Source organism: Littorina saxatilis, linkage group LG1 (assembly GCF_037325665.1).
Source record: "Littorina saxatilis isolate snail1 linkage group LG1, US_GU_Lsax_2.0, whole genome shotgun sequence".
Lineage (NCBI taxonomy): Eukaryota > Metazoa > Mollusca > Gastropoda > Littorinimorpha > Littorinidae > Littorina > Littorina saxatilis.
Window position 1 is genome coordinate 95388087 of NC_090245.1, and position 22500 is coordinate 95410586.

At 42.7% G+C, this 22500-nt stretch overlaps 1 protein-coding gene and 1 long non-coding RNA gene across 2 annotated transcripts in view; both read right to left on the bottom strand.

Moving 5' to 3' along the window:
• The window catches only part of LOC138950951 (neuropeptide receptor 15-like), a 77422-nt gene extending 58614 nt beyond the window's left edge, over positions 1-18808 (bottom strand). Inside the window, exon 1 of the mRNA XM_070322671.1 lies at positions 18411-18808. Coding sequence (XP_070178772.1) covers positions 18411-18808 — 398 coding nt within the window. The remainder of the gene's footprint in view (positions 1-18410) is intronic.
• LOC138946507 (uncharacterized) overlaps positions 1-22500 on the bottom strand; it is a 458926-nt gene that overhangs the window by 217162 nt on the left and 219264 nt on the right. The gene's annotated exons all lie outside the window — the stretch shown is intronic.

Below are 22500 nucleotides of genomic sequence, written 5' to 3' on the forward strand. Positions count from 1 at the left end.
TCGATAATAGCGTGGCATGAAATACAATTTTGCGAAAACCCGGTGAAATGAAAAATATCGCTCCAATGAATGCTGTCCATCATGTGCGAGGTCGGGAAAAGTGTTACACGTATCGATGAAAACAAAGAGTGTACAGATAAAACTGAAAAAGGAATTAAAGCGGAGAAGTCGGCAGCTCAGTCAAACCACCTCTAATAAAGTGACAAATAGTACTAAACTATCGACTACTAAGATTCATTTGATTTTGTAACCAAGAATTTAGTTTTTGTTTTTGACGGCGCCATCAATTTAAAAGAAATGCATCTTTTCTGGTTCACATTTAAATTAAAAAAAAAATTAAAAAAAACCTACCTTTCTTTTTTTTGATTCACATTTAGATAGCAGTATATCATTTACATTTAACGTATACTGCATCCCGGTATCAGCATGCTTATTATACAATAAAATAAAAACAGCGCTAGCATACCATGAACATAATTAATTTCCTTGTAAATCTGTTTTGCTTCTTTCTTTATTTATTTATTTGTGTGGGGTGTTTTTTTGCGTGTTATTTTGGGGAGAGTGTTTTATTGTTCCTCAAAAGCACTTTGGTCAATATCTCTTTAACTTTGAACTACCGTTCAGTTTGAGGACAGAATGCAATTCTTTTATTTTTGGACAACAACACTGTTGGGGTTGATGTACAAAATTGATGGTTGACTGATCAAAAGATCAAAATATTGTGTGCGATATCTGTTCCTTTAAACCTTTCGTTTAACCAGCAGGTGACATATGGCATGGCACAGCCCCCGTTTGACCACCCAGGCTCTCCCTCGCCCACTTTGTCCCCGCAAGTTTTTTTGCTACCTTTTCTATATGCACTGTCAATAACATTTTTTGAGGCGAATTTGTCGTTTGCTTGCAAAAAAAAAAGATAGTTAATTATCAGATCAGCTTTGTAAAGGAGATACTAAAAACCGCACATAATTATTCAAAAAAGTCTGATGCGTGGCGACAACTGCCGCTCCGACTGAAGGGCTATTTACTGAAAAGGAAGGTGGGGGGGGGGGGGGGGGGTCCTGGGGAGAGGTGGAGGGGTGGTGGGCAAAATGAGACAGAGCCGATACGATTACGATGTGGAGGGGGGGGGGGGCAGCAAATGTTCGCATGCACATGGTGGTCAGTAACTTTAGTAACACAAATCGACGTTTGATTTTAATCCCACACAGATGTGTTAATTTTTCTTTTGTTATTTTCTTTTTTCTGTCAAAATGTATAAATGAAAAACGTGACAGGCTGGATAAAATTTATCTGAGTGAAACGTTATTTCTTTCAGGGTCCGCATTGGTTTCTAAAAAAACAATAGTGTTTAATTTTAACTTGATTTCATTTACATGAATTCAAATCAGAAACGAAGAAAATATCATAACCCCGCAATATAACAGTGTCACAGAATCGTGAAACAATTCCGTGAAAACATTCTCTCAATGCTGACAATGTCTTGGTGCGTGGTTCTCACATGTGGTGTCCAGTTGTCCATCTTAGCTAATTTAAATTCCGCGTGTGATGTTTTAAGTGGGCCTATTGGGACGAAGCTGAGTAGATTCGGGATGCGAAAATCAGCAGATTATACGATTTTATGATCCGCGGCAGAGACTATCAAGTGCTCTTGCGTATACAAGAACCAGTCGGTCGGATCGAGTCCAGGTGTGATTTTCGCGTTCTACTTACAGTCGTTTTATCTCAGCTGATAACTCCTTGCCAAATGGTGGCAAAAACGCTCAATGGAAAGTGACATCGCATGCGTTGGGAAGACCGTGGGAAAATATTGAGACCTCAGAATAGGGTCCTACGATTGACCAAAGCAAAAATAATACGACAACACATCATAGTGTGTGTGTGTTTCTGCACGCGGTCTGTTTCTCATAAGACACGCAATAAGCACACCCTGGTCGTAAGGGAAAATAGCCTAACATGGACAACTGCCTGATATGGACCACCTCCTGTTCTGACAAACTAACGGTGCTATAGGTCTCAAAACAATTTCATTCTTTGGATAACTTGCATATATATGCGATATAAACATTTGTAACCACACAATAAGCTAAGCTTATATTAAATGTGGTTATAAATATGTACATCTAGATAGGAATTATTATTTCACGTTATGTCAAGGTCAGAGAATCGCTTATCCCCTTGTTATAAATGTAAGACAGACAAGATACAATTTTTACCAAAAAAAGAGGAAAAGATACAGCAAAAGAATCAGAGGATGTGACAGAGGACGGGAAGAGAGTTAATTTTATTTTTCAGCAAGCAAGGGGGGGGGGGGGGGGGGGGGTCAGAGAGACGATTACTGTTACAGACTTGCCAATTCAATGTTCCTGCAGCAGCAATAATTTCATCCAAAATGTTGTCCAAACTAATTAAGCTTAGATTACTCATAATTTATGAATACAAAGAAAAACCTTCAAGAAGGATTCACTCAAACTTGATTAAATCCCCAGATGAAGCATCCGTCGCGTCGCACATATGGAAACATGCGTTCTTTGATATTACTGTTGCGATCGGTTTTGACGCTGCCGCCACCTCGCCGCAACTATCGTGCTGCCATCGCGTCGCGATATGGAAACACAGCTTAAGACTATGCATATAATACTGCTGGTTTTCTCTTCATTCTTCTCAAAATGTCGGTCTCTGTCTGTCTGTCCCTGTTTGTGTGTCTCTCTATCTCTATCTCGCACTAATTCTGTCGGTCGGTCCGTCTCTCTGTCTGTCTCTCTGTATTTCTAGCTCTGTCTCTCTTTTTGTCTTTTTCTTACTCTCTCAGTTTATTAAAACAAAACAAAAACAAGAAGGGCAAAGCCCATACGACTCACATGCTTGACCTTGACCTTTACATGACCTTGACCTTCAGGGTCAAGGTCAAATAACTAAACCTAGTAATGACATCATACACTAAGAACTGCTTTAGACATTTTTCCTACCAAAATACAATGTGACCTTGACCCAAGGTGAAGGTCATCCAAGGTCATGCAACACAAAGCTGTTCATTCAAGACATAGGAAGTACAATGGTGCTTATTGGCTCTTTCTACCGTGAGATATGGTCACTTTTAGTGGTTCACTACCTTATTTTGGTCACATTTCATAAGGGTCAAAGTGACCTTGACCTTGATCATATGTGACCAAATGTGTCTCATGATGAAAGCATAACATGTGCCCCACATAATTTTTAAGTTTGAAACAGTTATCTTCCATAGTTCAGGGTCAAGGTCACTTCAAAATATGTATACAATCCAACTTTGAAGAGCTCCTGTGACCTTGACCTTGAAGCAAGGTAAACCAAACTGGTATCAAAAGATGGGGCTTACTTTGCTCTATATATCATATATAGGTGAGGTATTCAATCTCAAAAACTTCAGAGAAAATGGGGAAAATGAGAACAATAGCTGTTTTTTAGGCAACATTTATGGCCCCTGCGACCTTGACCTTGAAGCAAGGTCAAGATGCTATGTATGTTTTTTGGGGCCTTGTCATCATACACCATCTTGCCAAATTTGGTACTGATAGACTGAATAGTGTCCAAGAAATATCCAACGTTAAAGTTTTCCGGACGGCCGGACGGACGGACGTCCGGACGGACGGACGTCCGGACGGACGGACGGACGGACGACTCGGGTGAGTACATAGACTCACTTTTGCTTCGCATGTGAGTCAACAAGTCGCGTAAGGCGAAAATACAACATTTAGTCAAGTAGCTGTCGAACTCACAGAATGAAACTTTAACTGAACGCAATGCAACGCAGCAAGACCGTATACTCGTAGCATCGCCAGCCACCGCTCACGGCAAAGGCAGTGAAATTGACAAGAAGAGCGGGGTAGTAGTTGCGCTGAGAAGGATAGCACGCTTTTCTGTACCTCTATTCGTTTTAACTTTGTGAGCGTGTTTTTAATCCAAACATATCATATCTATACGTTTTTGGAATCAAGAACCGATAAGGAATAAGATGAAAGTGTTTTTAAATTGATTTGGAAAATTTAATTTTGATACTAATTTTTATATTTTTAATTTTCAGAGCTTGTTTTTAATCCAAATATAACATATTGATATGTTTTTGGAATCAGCAAATAATGGAGAATAAGATGAACGTAAATGTGGATCGTTTTATAATTTTTTTATTTTTTTTTTACATTTTTCTGATTTTTAATGACCAAAGTCATTAATTAATTTTTAATTTAATTAAGCCACCAAGCTGAAATGTAATACCGAAGTCCGGGCTTTGTCGAACATTACTTGACCAAAATTTCAACCAATTTGGTTGAAAAATGAGGGCGTGACAGTGCCGCCTCAACTTTCACGAAAAACCGGATATGACGTCATCAAAGACATTTATCAAAAAAATGAAAAAAACGTTCGGGGATATCATACCCAGGAACTCTCCTGTCAAATTTCACAAAGATCGGTACAGTAGTTTAGTCTGAATCACTCTACACACACACAGACACACACACACACACACACACACACACACACACACATTCCTGCCTGTCTGCCTGTTCTTCTCTCTCTCTTAGGTTACTTTCACGGATTATGCAAAAAAGAAATATGCACGGCTGCTTCACACTTTTCTTGTTTTCTCTCTATTCTCAACCTTTGGTGTCTGTCTGCGTGTCTGTGTGTCTGTCTGTCTGTTTGTTTGTTTGTCTGTCTGTCTGTCTGTCTCTCTCTCTCTCTCTCTCTCTCCCCTTCTCTCTCTCCCCATCTCTCTCTCGCCATCTCTCTCTTTTTCGCTCTCTTCATCTCTCTCTCTCTCCCTTCTCTCTCTCCCCATCTCTCTCTCGCCATCTCTCTCTCTTTTTCGCTCTCTTCATCTCTCTTTCTCTCTCTCTCTCTCTCTCTCTCTCTCTCTCTCTCTCTCTCTCTCTCTCTCTCTCTCTCTCTCTTACAGTCAGCATAATGTATTACAAATGATGGTTTATTCCTGCCAAATTTCGACCAAATGATTATCGAAGATGGTTATGCAAATAAGATGCAACAACGGAAAACAGACGAAATTAAACAGAGACCCCAAGCCCGTGACAGACAGACAGACAGACAGACAGACAGACAGACAGACAGACACAGAGACTGAGACAGAGACAGACAGACTAGACAAGCCGACAAACAAAAAAACAACATGAAAAGACACATGTAGGTGACGATGCTGATCCCAATACCGATGCCGATGTCGATGATGATGATGATGATGATGATGATGATGATGATGATGATGATGATGATGATGATGATGATGATATATCTCTTTATTTCCCTCTCTTGGAGAGTTTGCTGCGTGATAGCCTCTAACCCTATTCATTGTATAACAACGTTAAATCATCATCGTCATCTCTCTCTCCCGTTCTCTCTCTCGCCCCCCCCCTCTCTCTCTCTCTCTCTCTCTCTCTCTCTCTCTCTCTCTCTCTCCTCTCTCTCTCTCTCTCTCTCTCTCTCTCTCTCTCTCTCTCTCTCTCTCTCACACTTTCTCTTTCCTACTCTCTCTCTGTTTTGTTCTCCTTTCTCTGTCAGATTTGTTTTAAACAAACACGTAGGAAAGAAATCTGCAGAGCTGTTGCAATTGTGTCTTTTATCTCTATCTCTTTCTATGATTTTTTTTTCCCGGTTTTTGACTGTGTGCCTATCTGTCTGTCTTCCTCTCTCTCGCAGGTTACTGTCTGTCCGTATGTCTGTCCGTCTGTTTGTCCGTCTCTCTCACTCTGTCTCTGTCTTTCTTTCTTATTTAATTACCCCAACTCTCACTCTCTCTCTCTCTCTCTCTCTCTCTCTCTCTACAATTACAAATACAATTTTTGTATTAAACATGCCCCTCTCCTCTTTATTGGTATAATGTACACAAACCCTTTTCGAATGAAGGGACTTACAAACCAACCACTACATGTATTTAGATGTGTGATGATCTTGGCAATGTCTTGCTTGTTTGATTGATTTTCTTTAAAATGTAATGTATGGATTAGAGCATGATGTTGAGAAAGTGCAAGCTGCACTATACCACTTAATTCACATCAATCAACTCGCAATTTACCTCAATGTAATGCATTTTGTGTACATATGTATAATGTGTTTTCACTTTAGTTATCTGTTAAAATGTAGAATTTTAGTTATCTATTTTCTAATTTGTATCTTGTATTTTTTATTTCATTTTTTTAGTTAGTCCCTCTTTAGGGCGAGGGCTGGATGTAAAAAAGCAGACCACTGCTTAATCTACTACCCTCGTTAAATAAAGAATTGTCATTGTCATTGTCATTGTCTCTCTCTCTCTCTCTTTCTCTCTCTCTCTCTCTCTCTCTCTCTCTCTCTATCTGTCCCTCCGGCAGCACACATTTTTCGCTCCAGCAATTTACTTGAACAAGTGAAGAAAATGCCTGTCGTTGGACTACCAACTGCTGTGGAAGCTACCTTGACAGGCCTGCCAGCTGACCACTATGTCAAGTACTGGAAAGTCACCGGAGAATGAGAAGGAGCCACAGTCACACTTCAACTGCTCAGCACAGAGAACCAACAGGCCGCCATTTGCCGAGCTAGTCAACGCAACGTAAACAAAACCCCTTCGCAGCTCAGACGTGACAGACAATGATCCCAACAATTTAACAGCAAAGAGGTATGCGTTTCTTCTGTTGATACAGCTGATCGATCATCTGCGAAATCATGCCAGCACAACATCAGGCATAATTCACACAAACACGTACGACAAAGTTCCCGACGTTAGGCACAAACAGAAAATGAGACTACACGCCGGCGAACGCATTGACAGCGAGGCAAGCTGTGTTGTGAACATTGAAGCACGTGAATCACGGAGCCACATTCCATCCAAGCTGACGGAACCTGCCTTGCAGCAATCCGTTGACTCCACATGCGTGGCCACTGACAGTGACAAGGACAGATATTTTACGTCAGAGAGTGATACAGAGGAACCAGTGGAAAAGCAGTTGACTAAAGCTGAAAAGGATGCTTTGGAAAGGGAGTACAGTCTAGGGGAAGTAAAAGCACTTGCTTTAGAAATTACTACGAACCCCAGAACACGAAAGAAAGTGATTAGAATGGTGTACAATGCTTCATCCAAACAGCTGCTTGCAAAATCAGATGACTTCATGTTCACCTACGATTGTACCAAAGCTGAAACATTGTACTGGACGTTATTCAGGGACAAAGCAGACATGAGTTATGATGAATCAGAACGACTGGCATTTATTGAGGAGCCTGCGGATGTGCGACGAACACTGTACCTTATTGAGATAAATCATATCGCCAAGGATTTGCATGCACTGGTTACACTTCTCAGAGCCTACCTTCAGACTTGAACTTTGATCGCTGTTGTATTATATCACATTTACGTATCATTACATGCTGCTTCTCTTGCAAAACTCGTAAAGCACTACTACTATATTTTGCAGCTGATACTGGTAAAACGTTAATACTCTATGATTGTATTAAAACATTATTGTACATAATGCACTGGAAACATTTTCAAACATAATGTGGTTAACTTCTATTTCACCTCAATGAGCGAGGGCGGGATGAAAACAAAAAGTAGTTTAGCATTTCCTATTCTGTTACAGTGTTAAGATAAAGATCAATTCAATTCAATTTAATTCAATTCAATTCAATACAATCATCTCTCCCTCATTCTCGTTCTCATAAATAGGACTCAAACCATACCGGCACGGTGGCCTAGTGGTAAGGCGTCCGCCCCGTGATCGGGAGGTCGTGGGTTCGAAACCCGGCCGGGTCATACCTAAGACTTTAAAATTGGCAATCTAGTGGCTGCTCCGCCTGGCGTCTGGCATTATGGGGTTAGTGCTAGGACTGGTTGGTCCGGTGTCAGAATAATGTGACTGGGTAAGACATGAAGCCTGTGCTGCGACTTCTGTCTTGTGTGTGGCGCACGTTATATGTCAAAGCAGCACCGCCCTGATATGGCCCTTCGTGGTCGGCTGGGCGTGAAGCAAACAAACAAACAAACAAGCACATTTCACTGCTGTACAGCATACATCGTCCCCAAATACCTGTGTCTGTGTGTCACCGACTTAGTTGCTCTGCAGAGTGTGTGTGTGTGTGTGTAATACTGCCTTGCTGCAGAGTTTGTGTTATACCGCTTTGCTCTGCTGAGTGTGTTTGTGTTAATTACGGTCTGTCTGTCTGTATATTCTTTTGTCTGTCCGTCTGTCACTCAAGGGTAAGGGGGTGTCCTTAACCTCTCCTTTGTTGTCTCGGTCTGTCTCTCTGTCTCTGTCTATCTGTCTATGTCGCTCTTTCTGACTCTCTCCCTCTCAGCGGAGATCAAAGCCAATGAAAAACACACATCTCTGAAGCAGTTTTAGCTTGTGCCTCCAAATGACTGCTGTACAACAACCAGACCCCATCTGACTGCTGTTTGGGAAACAGTCCCCAATTCACTGCTGTATACCATTTACGTATCATTACATGCTGTTTCTCTTTCGAAACTTGTAAAGCACTACTTCTATTTTGCAGCTGATACTGGTAAAATGTTAATACACTATGATTGTATTGAAACATTATTGTACATAAAGCACTGGAACATTTTCAAACATAATGTGGTTAACTTCTATTTCAACTCAATGGGCGAGGGCGGGATGGAAAAAAACATTTTAGCATTTCTTGTTCTGTTACAGTGTTAAGAGAAAGATAAATTCAATTCAATTTAATTCAATTCAATTTAATACAACTCTCTCTCCCTCATTCTCATTCTCATAAATCAGACTCAAACCATCCGTTGTCAGGGTCGTGAATGCTAGCTACTGACTGGATTGGAAATACTCTTATGTCGCCTAGCGCCATATGTAACTGATGAAACCATTCATAGCACAGCGCAGAGCTATCGGTTTTTGGACGTCCCCATTTCACTGCTATACAGCAAACATCGTCCCCAAATAACTGTGTCTGTGTGTCACCGACTTAGTTGCTCTGCAGAGTCTGTGTGTGTAATACTGCCTTGCTCTGCTGAGTTTGTGTGTTATACCGCTTTGCTCTGCTGAGTGTGTGTGTTTGTGTTAATTACGGTCTGTCTGTATATTCTTTTGTCTGTCCGTCTGTCACTCAAGGGTAAACCGGCACGATTAGCTTAGTGGTAAGGCGTCCGCCCCGTGATCGGGAGGTCGTGGGTTTGAACCTCGGCCGGTGTCACGATTTCATCTTTCGCCTGTGTACATATTTCCCCCTCGATATTTACTCGAGACCGAAATGTTGTTTCCTGGTAAAATTAAGAAGAGAAATTATTTATGGACGAAAAGCATGTCAGTTTCTTGCATGTGAAAAAAATTGGTTGTGAAATTAAATAGATTTCACTCCCAAAATCGAATTCTTCGAAAACGTGTACCGAGTGGTTACGTCCCTTGAGTAAGAAGGGAAACATTTTAGGATGAATCAAATTTCTAAGTTAAATAAAATAATTGGTTGGACAAATTTGGCCCCATGAATGTAAGGTACACAAGGTCGCTCATCAGTACTATCGAAGGGTGTTTTTTTTGTTCAGTGTAGAGTTTATACTAGATCAACGAGGCCGAAAATCGAAATATCAACACGGCGAAAGATGAAAACGTCACACCGGGTCATACCTAAGACTTTAAAATTGGAAATCTAGTGGCTGATCCACATCCCATTTTGGTGCAATCCCATTTTGCCGCCGTCCCATTTTTTTCCCTATCCCATTTTCGCGACATTTCACAAGCCAAGCGTCATTTTATAAAATTTATAATTTTGGATGATTAATGAGATGAGGATGATTATAATGATGATGCTATGGATTTCCAATTTGGATTGAGACTACGTGACAGGGCATTTTACTAACATGTCATAACAATAGCGCGACATCCCATTTTGACACCATATCCCATTTGGCCGCCATGCCGTTTCACCGTATTCCATTTATCCCCCATCCCATTGTCGCGACATTTCACAAGCCAAGCGTCATTTTACTACCGTGTCATAACAATAGCACGTCATCCCATTTTGACACCATCCCATTTGGCCGCCATCACATTTTTTATTTATTCTTCTTGCCAAGCCTCACTATACTACTATACTGCGTTATTCAACTAGGAAGACATTCCGTTTAGGCCAAATTCCATTTTTGCCACAATCCAAAATGTCGCGAAATAGAGATGGCGGCAAAATGGGATGATGGCAAAACGGCATGGCGACAAAATGGAATGTGGCGCTAGTGGTTTGACACGGTGGTAAAATGACACATGGCCTATGAAATGTCGCAAAAATGGGATGGGGGCAAAATGGGATAACGGCGAAACGGGATTGCGCCAAAATGGGAAGTGGAGCTAATGGTACATGACATGGTGGTAAAATGACACTTGGCCTGTAAAATGTCGCAAAAATGGGATGGGGGCGAAATGGGCTAACGGCCAAACGGGATTGCGCCACAATAGGATGTGGGGCTATTGGTACATGATATGGTGGTAAAATGACACTAGGCCTGAGAAATGTCGCCAAAATGGGATGGGGGCGAATTGGGATAACGGCGAAACAGGACTAATAGATCCCTTGACTTGGGGTAGTGCGACTCTGTCACTGCTAGCTTTCCACTCGGAGGAAGCGACCGGAATTTCCCAACGATGGGACATCCTAGTAATTAATTTTTTTTTTTTTAATTCCTAAAATTAACAGAGTCGCGCTACCCCAAAAGTCAAGGAATTTCGTGTTTGTCCCTTGACTTTGGAGATGACAAGAAAATATCGGGCGCAAAAACGTGATTTGTAAAATTTTTCACAACATATGTCGCCTAGCGCCATGTATGTGATGAAACCATTCATATAGCTCTGCGGGAGCTCTGCACTTTTGGACGTCCCCATTTCACTGCTGTACAGCAAACATCGTCCCCAAATACCTGTTTGTTTCTAAAAAAATCACGCTGGAGGTTGCATTTTATGTAATAACCTCCTGAAATGAGTTTTGACACTTTAGAATGGCATGTAAAATGACACATGGCCTATGAAATGTCGCAAAAATGGGATGGGGGCAAAATGGGATAACGGCCAAACGGGATTGCGCCAAAATGTTAACGTGGAGCTAATGGTACATGACATGGTGGTAAAATGACACTTGGCCTGTAAAATGTCGCAAAAATGGGATGGGGGCGAAATGGGCTAACGGCGAAACGGGATTGCGCCAAAATGGGACGTGGAGCTAATGGTACATGACATGGTGGTAAAATGACACTTGGCCTGTAAAATGTCGCCAAAATGGGATGGGGCGAAATGGGTTAACGGCGAAACGGGATTGCGCCAAAATGGGATGTGGAGCTAATGGTACATGATATGGTGGTAAAATGACACTTGGCCTGAGAAATGTCGCCAAAATGGTATGGGGGCGAATTGGGATAACGGCGAAACAGGACTAATAGATCCCTTGACTTGGGGTAGTGCGACTCTGTCACTGCTAGCTTTCCACTCGGAGGAAGCGACCGGAATTTCCCAACGATGGGGCATCCTAGTAATGAATTTTTTTTTTTTTTTAATTCTTAAAATTAACAGAGTCGCGCTACCCCAAAAGTCAAGGAATTTCGTGTTTGTCCCTTGACTTTGGAGATGACAAGAAAATATCGGGCGCAAAAACGTGATTTGTAAAATTTTTCACAACATATGTCGCCTAGCGCCATGTATGTGATGAAACCATTCATATAGCTCTGCGGGAGCTCTGCACTTTTGGACGTCCCCATTTCACTGCTGTACAGCAAACATCGTCCCCAAATACCTGTTTGTTTCTAAAAAATCACGCTGGAGGTTGCATTTTATGTAATAACCTCCTGAAATGAGTTTTGACACTTTAGAATGGCATGTAAAATGACACATAACCTATGAAATGTCGCAAAAATGGGATGGGGGCAAAATGGGATAACGGCCAAACGGGATGGCGTCAAAATGGGACGTGGAGCTACTGGTACATGACATGGAGGTAAAATGACACTTGGCCTGTAAAATGTCGCAAAAATGGGATGGGGGCGAAATGGGCTAACGGCGAAACGGGATTGCGCCAAAATGGGATGTGGAGCTAATGGTACATGATATGGTGGTAAAATGACACTTGGCCTGAGAAATGTCGCCAAAATGGGATGGGGGCGAATTGGGATAACGGCGAAACAGGACTAATAGATCCCTTGACTTGGGGTAGAGCGACTCTGTCACTGCTAGCTTTCCACTCGGAGGAAGCGACCGGAATTTCCCAACGATGGGACATCCTAGTAATGAATTTTTTTTTTTTTTAATTCTTAAAATTAACAGAGTCGCGCTACCCCAAAAGTCAAGGAATTTCGTGTTTGTCCCTTGACTTTGGAGATGACAAGAAAATATCGGGCGCAAAAACGTGATTTGTAAAATTTTTCACAACATATGTCGCCTAGCGCCATGTATGTGATGAAACCATTCATATAGCTCTGCGGGAGCTCTGCACTTTTGGACGTCCCCATTTCACTGCTGTACAGCAAACATCGTCCCCAAATACCTGTTTGTTTCTAAAAAATCACGCTGGAGGTTGCATTTTATGTAATAACCTCCTGAAATGAGTTTTGACACTTTAGAATGGCATTTAACGCTTATTGAAGTTTTAACAAACTTTCTAACACCTAAAACATTCATAGCACCGATAACGTAATTCTAGCTCTGCACTTTGTGTACACATACGTCCCCATTTCACTGCTGTACAGCAAACATCGTCCCCAAATGTCTGTTTTTCTAAAAATCACGCTGGAGGTTGCATTTTATGTAATAACCTCCTGAAATGAGTTTTCACACTTTAAAATGGCATTTAACGCTCATTGAAGTTTTAAGAAACTTTCTAACACTTAAAACAAAAGAGACCCCAAATGCCTGTGTTTTGAGCAAGATGGCATTTTGATACACAGCCGACCCCAAATGACTGTAAAACCACCTATGTGTGTGTGTGTGTGTGTCTGTGTGTGCGTGCGTGTAGATCGAGCGATTCAGACTAAACTGCTGGGCCGATCTTTATGAAATTTGACATGAGAGTTCCTGGGTATGATATCCCCGGACTTTTTTTCATTTTTTCGATAAATACCTTTGATGACGTTATATCCGGCTTTAAAAAACCGTGTTCATGGCTTTCACAGGAGTGCAGCTTGTCAAAAGGACATGTTCCATCACCATAAATGGGGTGCAGCTGGTGCCAGCAGACAAAACCAAGTTCTTGGGAGTGACATTCACAAGCTCTCTCAGTTGGGGACCACACATAGACTCACTTGTGAGAAAAGCTCAACGCTCTCTAAACCTGATAAAGGTTCTGAGCAGAGAGTCGTGGGCAGCCGGAAAACCATTGATCCATCTTGTCCGTGCCCTTGTTCGGTCGCGCCTCAGCTATGGCCAAGAGGCTTTCTTTGCAGCTCCTGACAGTCAGTGGGTAAAGCTTGAAAGAGTAGAAAGAGCCGCTCTCAAAGTGGCGCTGGGGGTCCCCAGATCGGCAGTCTTCACTCTACTTTACCAGGAAGTGGGATGGCTGCCACTGAAAGAGGAATGCCACCTCAGATGTGCACAGCTGGCTGTCAGAATACACTGTGTCCCAAACACGGCAGTGGAAGTATTTACCCCAGACATGGGAGATACCGACCACATGCAATACAAAGCTCTTGAATCCAAGACTCATACATACCAAACAGTGCTCCCAATATACAACCATGTGAAGGGCATATGGGAACAGAGTGGCCTGTCCATAAAAAGCTGGTCACAGGTGGTACTCTTCCTTACCTTCCATGGCTGCTTGAAGCCCCAAATCTGATCATAGACTATGGAGACGGCCTCAAAAAGGCAGAAGACCCATTGCTGCTAGCCACAGTTGCAAAAGAAAAGATCGATCAACGATTTAAAAGCCACCTACAGGTCTTCACAGATGGTTCGATCCTGCAGTCAGGGGAGGCTGGGTGTGCTTTGTCGATTCCTGGACTTGATATAACACGAAAATACAAGCTAAACAAGGGGATCAGCATCTTCTCTGCAGAGTTATTTGCTATCTACATGGCCTGCACACTGATAAACGATCTGCCAACCCCACCCCTGGGGGTGGTCATCCTTACGGACTCAAAATCCTCGTTGCAAGCACTTGCACATGGCACCAAGAACAGAGGAGAGATGCAAACTGAAATTCATTTCTTAGCCCACCAAATTATGACAAAAGGAACAGACTTTTCCCTCATGTGGCTGCCATCCCACACAGGAATCCGGGGAAATGAAATGGCGGACAGAGCAGCAAAAGCAGCGGCTATGTCAACCATGCCAGTGACAGACATTCGGCTCTCCTGCCAGGAAGCCAAAATGCTGCTAGCCAAGCTAAAAAGAGAGGAAAGAGAGCAGACACTGTCACAAACATGTGAAGAGAGAGGATGGATACACCTCCCCTACAATAGGAAAGGGCACCACCTCCCACTCCCCCCGAGACCCATGAGCCTGTTGCGTCGCTTGCGCACGGTCAGCAGCCGCATCTACTGGGACAAGGTAGTCTGTCAGTGTGGCAAGACTGGACACCTCACACACGTGTTTGAAGGTTGTGACACTCTCAAGGAAGAGATGTCTAGTCTCATCCGCTACAGAAGGGAGAATGCTCTCAGTCTGGGAGACTTTCTCCGCCCACACCCATCACTCGGAGAGAAACCGATGATGGTCTTGGTCACCAATTTGTTCACCTCAACTGTTGCGAGCTGGTTCTAGTGTGCTTGCAGCAGACCCAGCACAGCACAGATCCACTTCTGGAATCTTAAGCTAAATGTGTCCCAAGACACACATTTTGTAGTCCTGGCATCCTGAAAGGCAGAGGCCCCAACCTACAGGTTTGCTACCATACCAAAAACGCCTCCAGACACGGGAACTTGGGAGCAGAGGCAACAGCTCCGCTTGAACCTCAGAAACCAAATGTGCCTCCAGACACACAGATCCCTTAGACGGCCGAGGCTGTGGCCTCTAAGGTTCTCTTGTACCAAACCGCCTCCTGACTCTGCATCAGATTGCTTGCGCTGGCATCTGCTTACATAGACCCACATTAAGTCACCACCGAGTGGTAGACACAGACGACATTTGGTAGCACTGACTGCCAGCTTCACGGTAATGCGTACCCATAGCGCGGCTCTGCATGGGTGGGAATGTTCTGAGCAAAACACTGTGTGTTACTCCATACCCCCCGCCCTCCATGGAACTTCTTGACCCCAACAAATTGGGAGGGGGGGAGTTTGCCCAGTCGGTAGAGGCGCTGGCTTTAAAACCGGTTGTTACTATCAGCGTGGGTTCAACCCGCAAGTTCGGCGCGGGATGTGTGTCCCAGAGTCAACTTTGTGCAGACTCTCCTCGGTGTCCGAACACCCCCGTGTGCACGCATGCGCACGATAAAGATCCCAGGGTCACAGCGAAAGCCTCAGGCCTTGGAAACACGAATACATGCATGCAAAAATATGAAGCCCGGGTGTCCGTTCGGCCAACAGCCAAAAAAGTAACCATTTCAGCACTGACCCAAGACGACCCAACCCGGTCCCTAGCCCATTTCAGGTCTCCTCTAGTAGCCGGCACCCAGCTGTCTACATCCCCCCCGCATTTTTATTTTTTATTTTCATACATTTCCCGTGTAACATGCCCCTAATGGCTTTGCCGTGAGGGCGTAAAACTTTCATTTTCTCTCTCTATATCCGGCTTTTTGTAAAAGTTGAGGCGGCACTGTCACACCCTCATTTTTCAATTAAATTGATTGAAATTTTGGCAAAGCAATCTTCGACGAAGGCCGGGGTTTGGTATGGCATTTCAGCTTGGTGGCTTAAAAACTAGTGAGTGAGTTTGGTCATTAAAAATCGGAAACTTGTAATTAAAATTATTTTTTTATTAAACGATCCAAAAATAATTTCATCTTATTCTTCGTCATTTTCTGATTCCAAAAACATATACATATGTTATATTTTGATTAAAAACAATCTCTGAAAATTAAAAATATAAAAATGATGATCAAAATTCAATTTCCGAAATCGATTCAAAAACTATTTCATCGTATTCCTTGTCGGTTCCTGATTCCAAAAACATATAGATATGATATGTTTGGATTAAAAACACGCCCAGAAAGTTAAAACGAAGAGAGCTACAGTAAAGCGTGCTATGATCGAAGCACAGCGCAACCGCTGCCGCGCCAAACAGGCTCGTCACTTTCACTTCCTTTTGCACTAGCGGCGGACAACGTTCAGTTTCATTCTGTGAGTTCCACAGCTTGACTAAATGTTGTATTTTCGCCTTACGCGACTTGTCTTTTTCTTTTTCTTTGTGAAAGGTCTGGTCAAAAGGACTTCGGCTTATTACACGTTCGCCCCTGCGATCCATCGTAACTTCTTTACCTACATTCAGAATGAGGGCAACGACCAACAAACAAGCAAGCAAGCAAGCAAGCAAGCAAGCAATCTCCTTTTGCCCAAAAATTGTTCGCTTACATTTTGATTTTGAAAACAAAAACACCTGCATGGGATTGCTCTCTATTCAGTTTCCCGAAGACGAGGTTTTTAGATCCGATTTTGCAAGTTTTTGAAGGGGAAGATTTTTACAGGATATCCAATTTTGCAAGTGTTTCTTGGGTCATGAGTTTCAGATTTTTGAAAACCATCACCACAGATCATGTAAGCACATTTTACTTTTCAAATGTCGCAGATGTTTGTTTGGAATATAAGTTTGTGAATGCATTTTTGTTTGCTTTAACGATTTTTAATCAGGTTTTAAATACAACACATCATATAGCAGCAGGTCTTATGTAACTGACTAATCATTTTGGCAGCGGTCAGTCCAGTCAAGTGCAGTTCAGTCCATTTCCTTGTCGGAAAACAAGTTGGTCGAATCAGAGACATACATACAGAGATGCGAAGCGAGGGCCGCTCGCGTGAACTCTTGGGCTACCGCGCTCGGTCAGCGTGACCTCGCGCGATTGTTAGCCATCATCCCGTACTAAGTTGTTGTTCGCTTGCTCTCTGACACCGATTTGAAGTGCTTTTCTGTCATATTTCTTTGGATATATCCAGCTTCAGACGAGAGATATCAGTGGTAAGTAAACTTGATTCATATTCTGTAGCTTCAATAGTGTGCACACGAACGCATTTGAGAGGATTGGGTTCCCGAAGTGAGTAAAAAACGGTTCCTTCGGTTCTTGCGGCCATTGTTTCTAAGTCCATTGTGCGTGGAGGCAATGTTTGGGAGCTAATATTTTCTTTTGTGCGCAACTTTGCTTTCCCTTAACTGGCAAATGCATTACTGGTGTATACATTAATCTGTTTGTATAATTGTTGATGCGCTGTAATTAAATTTGATGCTTTTAAGTCTCGCTCAAGTGGTTCTCGCACTTACACTGGCGTGTGGATAAAAAGTTTTTAAGGAGAAATTAGCGAAATTTCTTACTTTAGGATTCATCTTCTAATCACCAAATAATGCAACAATCTTCTTCTTGTGATTTTCTGTTTCTCTTGAGTGCAAATAATTAACAGGTTACATGTTTTATTATCTATGATTTTCTATGAAACAGTTATAACTCTTTAAAAACACAACAATTGCCAGCTTGGCGCCAGTGGGAGGATTACTTGCCCCTGCCGTAGGCGAAGATAACGCGAGCGGGAAGACAGCGCTTCGCATCTCGTCTATCTATGTCTCTGGTCGAATTAAGCTGCTGCAATTGTTATCAAGTGCAGTTCAGTCCATTTCCTTGTCGGAAAACAAGTTGGTCGAAGCTGCTGCAATTGTTATCAAGTGCCTGAAGGCTCGAGGCAATTTGTAGAGCTTTAACCACAAATACACACCGGAGCTATTTTACCGAAAGAAACTGACAAATAAAAATGAGTGGAAGAAAAACAAATAAAAGAAAAGAAAGAAAGAATGAAAAAAAAGAACGAGAGAAAGAATGAATGAATGAAAGAAAAGAGAAAAATGCACTAAATTAAATAAATAAAGAAGGAGCTAGCAGAAAAGAAGAAAGAATGAAACAGAAGGAAAGAAAGAGAGAAAGAGTGAAAGAAAGAAGTAAAGAACGAAGGAGCTAGCCGGAGAAACAAAGAAAAAGAAAGAAAAGAAAGAATACAAAACGCAACAATTCAAAACAGAAAAGAAAAGAAATAAATACCTACGCATATATTCACCACAACAACAAATGAAACTAACAAAAACACACAAACCAACCAACGCCACACCACATTACACCACACATCACACATACCACCACACTACACACCACACTACACACCACACTACACAACACACTACACTACACACCACACTACACACCACACTACACACCACACTACACACCACACTACACTACACACCACACTACACACCACACTACACACCAAACTACACTACACACCACACATCACATCACACAACCTCTCCACTCACCGTTCCACACAGATGGCCACCAGCGTGAGCACTGAAGCGTAGAGCGAGACGACCAGCACGAAACGGTTGACCCGGCACAGGTGAGCGTTGAGCACCCAGCCCTGGTTCATCATCACCTGCACGATCTCAGGCACCCCGAAGATCATGATCACCATGTCGGCGATGGCCAGGTTGGTGATCAGCAGGTTGGTCACGCTCGAGCGCATCTTGCGGTCACACACCACGGCGTACACGACCAGGTAGTTGCCTGCGATGCCTATGGCCCCGATGACGAAAAACAGCAGACTGAACGCCACGATCTGGGGCAGGGTGGCCGGGGGAGGGACGGGGGAGTGGGTGGCGTTGAAAGCGGGCTGCTCGTCTGTGAAGTTGGGCGCTGTTAGCGTCGTGGATTCCATTGTTGTTGTTGTTGTTGCTGGTGATGGTGGAGGGGTTGCTGTTATTGTTGTTGGTGGTGGTGGTGGCGGTGGTGTTGTTGATGTTGTTGTTGTAGATGGTGTTGCTGTTGTTGTAGATGATGTTGTTGGTGCTGTTGTCGTCGATGATGTCGTAGTAGATGATACTGTTGTTGTTGTTGTTGTTACTGTTGCTGTTATAATGATATTGCTGTTCTTTCAGACTTTTCTGTCTTTGTGTCTCGATGGCAAAGGCAACTATTCGAGGACTGTGGTTCGGGACCACCTTGAACTTTGTTGTTCAAAATCACCGCGAATTTGAAGCTTGCCGAATGTAGACTCCCAACAGTGTGCCCATGGGCCCATGGTTTGTCACAGGCCCGAAAATACAGTTAGAAAAAAAAATAATCCATACGGCCTTTTAGTTGCAGTGGTTTAAAGTAGATGTATTAGTCAAAGTCGAGTAGCAGTGCGTCTTCCTACTAAACGTCGTTTTCTTGACAAAGCTAACACATTAAAACTTCCCAAAAGCGAATATCTATGTCCACTCAACAATCCACTGCACTGCGATTTAGAATCGGGAACAACAGCGCTGAGTGTCGTCTGTTATAACATAAAACCCTAACTAAAACTGTCCATCCACATATGACACACAACAAGGGCTGACTATCGTTCAAAGGAAAGAAAGGAGAAGGGATATGTGAAGATGGAGAAAGTACATAACGTAAAAAGTACGATCAGAAATGGACGCAGACAATTGTTCCTGCTGCTTTGTGTAAAGAACCACGTGAGAGCTACTCTCTTTTTGCAAATTCAGTAAAAACATCCAAACACTGAGCATCCAAGAACTGTACACTGAAGGTAGCCAAATGAAATTACTGTATCTGAAACTTGCTGACGTCAGAAAAAAAAGTGTCCAAGGTTTCTCGCTGTCCGTCTAGACACTAATCAAGAAATTACACGTGGAACCTGTTGGTCGCCAAACTAAAACTTGCTCAGGTCAGGCTAGTACGATTCCAAAAGCGCTTTTTTTGTGCCGGAGTTCCTGCAAGACACACAAAAACAAAACCCTTATTATCACTAGAATCACGATCGTACCGTAAGTAGCGTTACACCTGCGGGAGAGAGAGAGAGAGAGAGAGAGAGAGAGAGAGAGAGAGAGAGAGAGAGAGAGAGAGAGAGAGAGAGAGAGAGAGAGAGAGAGAGAGAGAGAGAGAGAGAGACAAGACAAGACAATACAAAATCTTTATTATCGATAAGCAAGAATATTGCTTTTTTACATCCAGCCCTCGCTCTAATATAGGGTCAACAAGAACAGAAAACAATATAATCAAAGAACTATCACATCAAACTTAATACATTATAACTGTATATACGGTTTTTACGTGGGATATAGAGAGACAAAGATATATTGAGAGTAGGAGAGGGGGGGAGAGAGAGAGAGAGAGAGAGAGAGAGAGAGAGAGAGAGAGAGAGAGAGAGAGAGAGAGAGAGAGAGAGAGAATGACGGACAGATAGACTGACAGACAGACAGACAGACAAACAGACAGACAGACAGGCAGACAGACAGACCGAGATAGAGAGAGATGCATGAACAGAAATAAAACGATGTTTACATGATAAAAGGTCTTCGATTCATTTCGTGGGTACTTTCAGGACGGTCCGATCAATATAATTGTATTCCTTGAACTTTGGAGCTTGAGTTTATACATGCATTGAAACTACCCTCCTCAGCGTGGGCGGTTGCGAGTGGGTTAGATCAGAGAGAGCTCTCTCGCAGAAGTCGGTGACATCAAGCGGGCAGGATCAATTATAATCAATGGGCACCGGACTCAATTAAGTTGCTGAGTATCGTAGGAATCGAACCGCAAGCCGCTGATCCAAGTTTGTTCAATCGGATGGATTGGATGACACCCACTTAATTCCTCACGCGGAAAAACTCCCCGTGTGGCGGTGTTATTAAAATAGTTTTTGTGTGAGATAGCTAAATGAACGTTGGCCTGCAGTGAAGATAGCGTGTTATAACATTGTTGTGTTCCAACAAACCTCGTCCCTCTCTCTCCCCTTCTCAATTACTCCCTGTCTCTCTCTCCCTCTCAATCCCTCTCTGTCTCTCTCTCTCTCAATCCCTCTCTGTCTCTCTCTCTGTCTCAATCCCTCTCTGTCTCTCTCTCCCTCTCCCACGATCAAACTCTCTCTGTCTCTCTCTCTCTCCCCCTCTCCCAATCATTCTCTGTCTCTATCTCCCTCTCCCATTCTCAATCTCTTTCTGTCTCTCTCCCTCCCCCACTCCAAATCTCTCTCTCTCTGTCTCTCTCTCTACCTCTCCCACTCTCTCTCTCTCTCTCTCTCTCTCTCTCCCCCCCCTCTCCTACTCTCAATCTATCTTTGTCTCTCTATATCACACGTACAAACCGTGGGAGTTTCAGCCAATGAACGAATGAATGACTAAGAAGAAACCTCCTTCTCTGTTACCAAGCCACCAATCGTGATGATCTGCGAGTCGTACATAAGGCAAGAAAACGACACAAAAGGGCAATTTTCGAGTTTTCTTTACCAGGCATGTGTCCAGTCTCCTGAGTATACCTCGCATTGTAGTCATTGACATTTACTCCGCGTAGTTTGCTTGCACCTCATTATCTCTCCCGCCGTCGTCTTCCGCCCTCCCCCTCCCACCACCCTCCCCTTTCGCCCTTTCTCGTGAACTCTCTTGACCTATTCAGCTGATTCTGGTCCATCAATCAATATCCTCCACTTAACTTCTTCTCGTTCAATCATCTGGAGAGACATACTTTATTTTGTTTTTTTTTGTGGTCTTTTTAAATTTTATTCAATTAATAAAACACAAGATAACAAACATGGTAACTGTATTTTCTGTTTGCACACATACTCTCTCATTTACATGCGGTTCAGAAAAAACTTTTACATTATACAAAAGGACTATGCTTGAGGAACTTTTATGTCTGTCAATATTATCGTCAATATTTTCAAGGAGCGCATGTCTACTGTAGCAAACGTCGACGCGTCTAAATCTAAGCTTCTTCTTCTTTTTACATTTAGTCAAGTTTTGACTAAATGTTTTAACATAGAGGGGGAATCGAGACGAGGGTCGTGGTGTATGTGTGTGTGTGTGTGTGTGTGTGTGTGTGTGTGTGTGTGTGTGTGTGTGTGTGTGGTGTGTGTGTGTGTGTGTGTGTGTGTGTGTGTGTGTGTAGATCGATTCAGAGCAAACTCCTGGACCGATCTTCATAAAACTTTATATGAGAGTTCCTGGGAATATTATGCGAAGCCGTTTTTTCTTTTTTTTTCGATTAATGTCTTTGATGACGTCATATCCGGCTTTTTGTAAAAGTTGAGGCGGCACTGTCAAACCCTCAATTTTTTTTTTTTAGTGAAATTGATTGCATTTTTGGCCAAGCAATTTTCAATAAAGGCCCGGGTAACACGAAAAAGTTACTCCCACGAGATTTTTACTCCGGAGTAAAAATTTCGTACGAAACTTTTACTCCCTTTACTCCCATAACACACAAAAATTACTCCCCACGACAGGTGTGTTTCGAGTCAACATTTCGGTCAAAAATGTTACTCTCCTGACGAATAAATGATTCCACCCTAACACGAGCTATTTAAGTGCCCACGCCAGGTGTACAAAACTTTTACTCAAAAAAAATCTGAAAATTGCAATTAAATTCTTC